An 8,267-nucleotide genomic window follows, 5' to 3' on the forward strand; every position below is an offset into this window, starting at 1 on the left:
TTACTAAACAGCAGTAGAACGTAGGTACGTTTCAGGAAACAGCAGTTCCCGACTAAAACATGGAGAAACCCAGCTTTTTGTGAAAAGATACATACAAGTAGAACTTTCACTTTGAGACACAACTATTTTGTTTGGGCTTTTGTGACAGCTCAAATATCTAAACAACTGCACCACAACATAACCATTTACTTACAAATATAACACCACAAACTATTTCCACTTATGTAACTAAACTGTGTGTGTGCACGCATGTGCGTCTGTGTGTGCGTGTGCATGTGTTAAAATTTCCCCACAATGCGTAACCTTCTACGCGCTACACTCCTCCACGCTCTTCTACTTCCTCCTTGCTGTCGAGTGTGGTTTTGCATGTAAAATATCCATGCCAAGCTCTTATCAAATGCACTTCTGCTACCTTGTGGCCGTTTTTATGGCTAAAAACTGCTCTAAATGTGACATCCATTAGTGTGCAGTTGCATCATCACCTCTTTTTGCTTCTCGCGCAAAAAAATGCAAAAGACGCATAAATCTTTGGGATCGGGCGGTCGGGTTTATTAAAACGTATATTTGTACCACAATTATCGACTGTCACAATTTCTTATCGGACAGGTCTAATCACAGCTCAACCACACATAACAATAATACTATACTATCTCGTGGCTACAACATAAAATGTGAAAACGTAAGAATCCAAAAAAAATATGCACAAATGGAGGAAAACCACGTCAGCAAACCCGCCGTATGAATTGCTAAAGTCACAAATAAATGTGCAAGCAGTGGTTTGTTTCTCTTTCCATGTCGGTTGTGCCGACAACCGCTTACTGTATGTCGACCCGGGGGGTGCAGAAAGAAGCAGGTTCCACTGTATTGTGATATCGCTGCACCGGCACCAGATGCCGATCGGCTTGGGATCGGCTTGGACTCGACATGACTCGCCGTGCCGCACATCAACTTCCTAAAGCTGTGACGTGACAAACTCACAAGATCCCGTGGAGTTGTCGTCCCCGACTGCTCACAAGAAAATTGAAAGTATGTTGACGTTCAGAATTCGGGTGTTTGTGAATGCACCTCGCCGTAATGAGGAAGTGTTGTGTTGCTGCTGTCGACAGCCACGGAGAACACGTGTGTGTGAGTTGCTATACCCGAAGTACCCGGAGAAAACCCACGCACGCACGGGGAGGACACGCATACTCCACACAGAGATGCCCTAACGGAGGTTCCAACCCAGATTGTCCACATTTCCTTACTGTTATTATTCATAATTATTCATAGATAATGCATACTAAGAGTTAATAATGGTCACTATTATTAATTAATAGCAACATTTTGGTAGTCAATCATTCATTTATTATTTCAATTCCTTGTTACTGTTCATAGTTATTGATACTTAGATAGTTGTCATAATACTTCCAAACATGCAAGTTATTACACTTCATCTCAGTGCCGCTAAATTAACAGTAACTGTTAGTCTAAAGGAGCTGTTAAGTCATGCATAGTAAGAATGAATTAATAGTAACGATGATTATCTATTGTTAATAAAGCAAAAGTAACTATTTAATAGTGACTATTAATTGTAACTATTCATAAATACAAATGCATGCTAACAGCAATAGTAACTATTAATAAATAGTAATGCATACTACCTGTTTAATTTATTTACATTCTATAGTTACTGTTCATATTTATTCATTAATTGTTACTTAGTACTCAGTACTTGGAAACGTGTGTGTGCGTTACTACAGGCCTACCTCATTTTGGACCCATTGCAGTGCCACTAAATGAACTGTTAATCGTAACCATTAAAAGTAATGCAAAGTAACAATTAGTAGTAACAGAATTAGTTCATAGTAACTTTAATTCATAGTAACTATTATTAATAGTAACAAATATTTCAAAGTAATGCATAGTAACAATTAGTAGTAGCATGAATTAGTTAATATTAACTTTAATTCATAGTAACTATTATTAATAGTAACAAATATTTCAAAGTAATGCATAGTAACAATTAATAGTAACATGAATTAGTTAATAGTAACTTTAATTTATAGTAACTATTCGTAAAAGTAACAAATATTTCTAAGTAATGCATAGTAACAATTAATAGTAACATGAATTAGTTCATAGTAACTTTAATTTATAGTAACTATTAGTAATAGTAACAAAAGTAATGCACAATAATTATAAGTAACATGAATTAGTTAATAGTAACTAATTCATAGTAACTATTATTAGTAGTACCTATTAATTAAAAGTAATGCATAGTAACAATTCATAGTAACATGAATTACTCAATAGTAACTTTAATAGTAACTTATTCATTAATAGTAACAATTAATGGTAAAGCATAGTTACGTTAGTAACAACCATTTGTTAATTATATAATAGTAACTTTAATTAAGGGTAACTATATGATTAATTGTAACTATTATTTTCGCACCGAAATGAGGCACTGTTAGCTACTTAGTTTTTGGGTGCATGTAGGCGGCATTTCCATACAGAGTTTGTCTCCGCAGCCCCCATACATCTGTCTGAAAGGTTGCAAATAGAGGATGGGGCCCCTTTAAGGACTACCACATGTTTACACTCTTACAGTACAATTCATCATATTCGAAAAGGAGTAGGAAGAAGCAAATCCTATTTAGTCGAACACCCCTTCTCCGTGTCTCAGCTGTTACCGACCGTTTCCTCTGACCGTGTGTTTAACATGTAGACACTAAGAAATGTAAATGTACAAAACAAAAACAAGTCAGGCTTTCATATCCTGTTGGCTGACTTGCCGTCGAGCACTCGCGCTGCCATCCGTCTTTCTCTGAGTGACAACAGTGGAAGCATTTGAGTGTGCAGAAGTGAAACAGCAGCCTGAAAGTGGCACCGAGCAACCTGCAGACGGCGTATTCTCAAGAGAAGAAAGACGTACATTTTGTGGATGGAATCGCAGCTTGCTGATGGTCTCTCTCCCTTTCTCTCTCTCTCTCTCTCTTTCTCATGTGTGTCAACCGCAAGCAGTGCGCGCCTTCTCTACATACACGAATGTAGCGGAATATGACCGCCACTGCCACAGCTGACTTCCTCCTTTGCTGCAGGCTTTCGTTAAAAACGGCCTCTTGAAACCAGTCAAGCTGGCGCTCAAACTGTGACTTCCAGCTGCACGGGGGCTCCACCGTAGAGTGGAAGATTTCGAGCGTTGCGTTTTGTTGTGAGAGAGTCAGCAGCGTTGCATCATCACGCCGTCTTGCCTAACTCTTTACAGTTTTTGAGGCGTAATCACGCGCACGCCTGTCCCATCTACTTCGTTTTCAATACGACTGTCGTTTTTGCAGCTCCATGTGAGCCGGGATAGTCATCTGCAAAACTCCAGTTTTACTCGTTTTGGTCTAAACTCGGTGCGCCGACGAGCTCGCAAGAACATTCGGCAACATCATTTGCCTTTTTCTCCTGGTCATGTGGCATATTTTATTGTTCGTTCGTTGCCAGGTGGAATTCACAAGCCCAGGAAAAAGTGGGATCATTTTTCTTGGCTACTTGGGGCAAAGGACGCTGCTGCCCCACCCAGCAGAGAAAGGACAGGAAGGGCAGCAGACAAATCAGCGTTTTTGAAAACTCATGAGCGAATGCAAGCTGTCTTTAGCCATATAGCATATACGACCGCTCTGTGTGCGTTTAAAAGCCTTGCCTATGCAGCTTCTCGACTTTTTCTTTCTACAGGCTCTCCACTTGATGTTGCCACTTTTGGGGGGGAACAAGCTTATGACCTCGACGTCTTGAGCTTCAGTGGTGTGAAAAAGTGTTTGCCCCCTTCCTGAGTTCTTATTTTTTGCATGTTTGTCACACTGAAATGTTTCAGATCATCAAACAAACTTAAATATTAGTCAATGACAACTGAACTGAAATGAAACTTTTTATTATTACGGGAGAAACATGCAGCAGCCTTTTTCCAACCTACGTGTGAAAAAGTGATTTCCCCCTAAAGCTAATAACTGGCTGGGCCCCCCTTAGCAGCAACAACTGCAATCAAGCGTTTGTGATAACTTGCAATGAGTCTCTTACAGCTCTGGGGAGGAATTTAGCAGAATTGTTGTCATTCAGTCACATTGGAGGCTTTTCCAGCATGAAGCACCTTTTTAAGGTCATGCCACAGCATCTCAATAGGATTCAGGTCAGGACTTGGACTAGACCACTCCAAAGTCTTCAGCCACGTAGGCTTAGATGTTTTTTCTCCCTTAGTAATAAAAAGTTTAATCTAAAAACTGCACTTTGTGTTCAGTTGTGTTGTCATTGACTACTATTTACTTGAGCTATGGAAGCGCTGTGTTAAGTCGTAATTTCATGGTGGTTGTACAGAATGGCGTAGAGCTGCAACAGCTGATTATTTTGGTATTCGATTAATTGTTGTTTGATTTAAAAATGTAGATATCCTCTAATTTCAGCCTTTCAAATGTGAACATTTAGTCATTTCCTTCGTCACCCATGAACGCAGATGCGTTATCTTTGTGTTTTTGGCAAAACAACATATTCACGTTCAGTTTTGACTTTGGAAAACAGTGATGGACATTTTTGTCTCTTTTCTGATGTGTTGCGGACCAAACTGTATTGATTTGGCCCGTCGAGGGCAGGTGTCTGCAAACCGTGGGGTTTCTGTTCTTCTGCTGTGTCTCCAGCTGGTGTGTAATCACTACGCCGTCTCTTCATGAGCCTTTCAGCGTTGTGCGTTGAAGTGCTAGGAGCAGCGTGTTTACCGGCGAGTCTACTCTTTTGCTTGTTAGCTTCCTTTGTCGCGAATGAAAAATGGCAACTAATATAATAATTCAATAATTTTTTGCGAATGCTGATCCGAAATCGGTGAGGAAGGCTTAAAAAAAGGCTTAAGAGACGTGACTAATTGCCAGGTGGCAACAGGTGTGGGGAAGACAGAAAAGGAATGTGACAATGTCCTTGAGGAAATGTAGCGCTACCTTCCATTTAGTGGTCAAATGTAGTGATTTTGTGGCTCCAAGTGGGTTTTAATTTGGTGGAAACGGGCCCCAATGTCTCTTTTGATGCTAAAGGTCGCCGACCCCTGGTCGTACAACAAACTTCAGATTAATGGAAGAAGAAAATGATGGTTAGTTGCACCTGTAGCATGGTTTGCTTCTGACGTGCTTCACAGGTTATACGGTAATGAACGTCATTGGGGCTTATTGTTTTCAGGAAAAAATAAACAAGGTTCCTCAAAATCAACGGGTTTACTTGTGATTGCGGTAGATTCCTTTTTGTGCAAACTTAACAAAACACAAGTATGGCCCTTGAAATAACATTCCTAGTTTATTATTATTAAGGCTGTCAGTTGATTAAAATACTTAATTGCGATTAATTTCATTTTGGCTGTAGTTAACTCATAATTAATCACAGTTAATTGCAGATAGAAGTAAGTTTTTATCTATAATAAGTAGCCATGTAAATGTCTTTGTGGTAAACGATTTGATACGCGACTACGATAACATCAAATTTTATGTAAAGGGATATCAATTTTGGGATTATGGTCCATTATTTTATTCCAAAAATAATATACATTCAGAAATACCCCAGTTTTTGCATGTTTAATGCGAGCGCCGCTTTGTCCCATTTTGTTTGACTACTATACTGTATTTTTACCCTTTTTCTTTCACCTCATATTTGCTCCCAAATGCTGATACTATGTGGGAATGCATAAAGGTCAGATTTGCCGACCTTAATGAGTGCTAATGTGAATATTTGTTTGGTATACAACTTCCCTGAAAAACAATAACGTTGAAAGTCCAGGCTTGTACTGGTGGATGGCGGTTCTGTATTCATTCCGTGCTTTTAATTTGATGTTGTTCCTGTCATCATAAATAAGATCAATTAGATCGCTACAATGTACGTATGTTTTACTGATGATCTCTCCCGGTGACAAGCTAGTGCACTGCTAATGCTAGCATTGCTAGCTCTCAGCCAACACTGACATCAACCCCCCAAATAGAAAACAACACTTGTTTGTTGTTATACCATGATACCACAGCATGAATGACTAAAAAAACTACCGGCAGTGCTTCAGTACCTTCTCGCAGCTGGCTTCTTTCTGGCAAGTCGTCGTAGTCCGTGACGATTCAAATCACAGCGACAGTTGACACAAATAACTTTGGTCTTGTGGCGAGAGCCACTTGCCAGGGCCTTGAAGCTAAATTCACCAATCAAAATACTCTTTTCTGTGTCCGTTTCTGCTCAATATTTGTTCCCGCTTGTGGCTCCATTGTCAGCTACTTCCTCAAACTACGGTGCGGGTCGAGGGTCGAACAGCACGTTAATCGCGAGTCAAAAAATAATAATAGTGCCGTTAAAGGAAACTTGCGTGAACGCGTTATCAACTTTGACAGCCCTAATTATGATTGATGTTCCTCTTATATTCTGTGCTGTTGTCAGTGTAACACCCTGTTAAGTGCGCCCCCATATTGTGACTGAATCGGTTTAAATAACAGCTTTGTTGTTTCAGTAGTTTTCTGAGAGGTCAGGGCCCACCAAGCCTGCGGAATATGAAGTTTGTTGTTCAACAAAAACACCTTCAGCAGTTATTGAAGATTTTCAATAATCGTTCGTAGGCGTGCTGACAAAGTCGTGTTTTGTGAGCGAAAGGAGATTTAGGAAGATCATCAGCCTGCAGTGATGACGCCAGAGGTAGAGTTGTGCAAAGGTTGAGCTCGTCTGAGGCCAAAAAAGCGGAAGCAAAAGTCGACTGGAGCTGATTTTGCAAACATCGGCGAGGCCTCTCAAAACTGCTCGCTGCGTGGCCCTGTGAGAGCGCGTGCGGCAAAAAACATCTCGTCGCCGTCTGCGCGCTTTCTCGCTGCAGTTTTTGTTTGTTGCCGCTCGATTGTTTGTCTCCGCTCTCTGGTGGTCCAGGGCCAGCGGAAATATGTGCGGAAAGTCTGAGGTTTGAGACAGGAAGCCTGCAGAGTTGAGATAACGACACCTGACAAGCGCTCCCGTTTGCAGCAATAAATTAGACTTAAAATAACCTCACACACACACACAATCAACATGCACCCAGAGAAAACTTTGAGGGCTCTATTGTGTTTTCATCAGCAAAGAATGTGCATGTGACACCATTTTCATACAGGAAGGCCTCTTGGACAAATTAAAGCAACGTCTGGCGTTTTTGCTGCCATTTCACCACAAAGCTGCTTCAAATCATATCATTTTCTTGTATTTATTCAATTTATCACACAAGAGAAGGCTGAAAATAACACAAATATAACTTCCTCAATCTACGGGGGCCTTTTTTCCCCCTCAAAGCTGTTTTGCAATGCAGCATTTAAATAAGAATTCTAAAGGAGCCTTTTTGGGATGTAAAATATGAAGCTTTTTAATTGTTGCCGACAAGTCGGTCTAACAATAGCGAAAACATTTTTTCAAACGAGTTTATAAAAATGAGTGCGGTACCAGTTACAGTATGTGGCGTTTTGCGTCCTCCGGTCCATGGTGCCTTCAGGGACACCTGCTCTGTGTACGCACAAGCTTAGCAGGATGAATATTGTTCATAGATCCTCCAAAAGTCCCAAAAGTGTGCGGTAGTTCCGTGGTAAACGTGCGGGACGAAGCCCAGTGAAACTCAATTAGCGCAAACATTTTTTGGGGGGAAAAAAAAGCACCCAAAGGCGCGCTCTTTTTTGTCCGCTGACGGCAATAAGCGCGCCGCTTTTCGTTGTGTGTTTTCAGAGTGTAAAGATGCGGCGGTTACGTTGTGTTATTATACAGCCGACATACAACCACGAACGGGAAGGAAGAGGAAATTTTGTACAAGAAGGAAAGAGTGGGGACTCTCTCTCACCCGCCAGACGCAGCGCGCGGGTGTGGGTGGAAGCCTGGAAAGTCCGCAAACTCCTACTCACCTTTATGGTGCAGTCCATTGCGGCAGCAGCCTCGCTTTGTCGCTCATTGAACTCCTTTTTCACGCAATTAATTGGCGCCCTCAGCTCGCTTGGATTCATGCGGAGGAAGGTGCATAGATGGCGCAAACCATTGTAGTTACACTTTTTTTTTTTCTAAGACCGTAACCGGATGACAACTTCTCTCTCTCTCTCTCGCTCTCTCGCTCTCTCTAAATTGGGAAGTGAAGTCATTCTCTACCACTAAAAGCTCATATCTTTCAGGAGGTGTGCAGTTTTGTTGTTGTTGTTTTGACAAACATTTGCAGGTGTATCTCGCAAATGACAACATCCTGCAAAAGTTGTTGTGATTTGAGGAGGATTAAGTTGAAATGTTGTGAGAAAAATGTC

At 41.0% G+C, this 8,267-nt stretch overlaps 1 protein-coding gene across 4 annotated transcripts in view; it reads right to left on the reverse strand.

Moving 5' to 3' along the window:
* fli1rs (Fli-1 proto-oncogene, ETS transcription factor-related sequence) overlaps positions 1-8,010 on the reverse strand; it is a 24,032-nt gene extending 16,022 nt beyond the window's left edge. For 3 of the 4 annotated variants that reach the window (XM_054781338.1, XM_054781340.1, XM_054781339.1), the window contains exon 1: positions 7,881-8,010. In XM_054781338.1, coding sequence (XP_054637313.1) covers positions 7,881-7,979 — 99 coding nt within the window. In that variant the 5' untranslated portion in view covers positions 7,980-8,010. Of the gene's footprint in view, positions 1-7,431; positions 7,839-7,880 lie in introns of those variants that run through there. The other variant, XM_054781341.1, reaches the window with a different exon arrangement.
* Positions 8,011-8,267: the final 257 nt, after the last annotated feature.

This window comes from Dunckerocampus dactyliophorus, chromosome 7 (genome assembly GCF_027744805.1).
Source record: "Dunckerocampus dactyliophorus isolate RoL2022-P2 chromosome 7, RoL_Ddac_1.1, whole genome shotgun sequence".
Classification (NCBI taxonomy): domain Eukaryota; kingdom Metazoa; phylum Chordata; class Actinopteri; order Syngnathiformes; family Syngnathidae; genus Dunckerocampus; species Dunckerocampus dactyliophorus.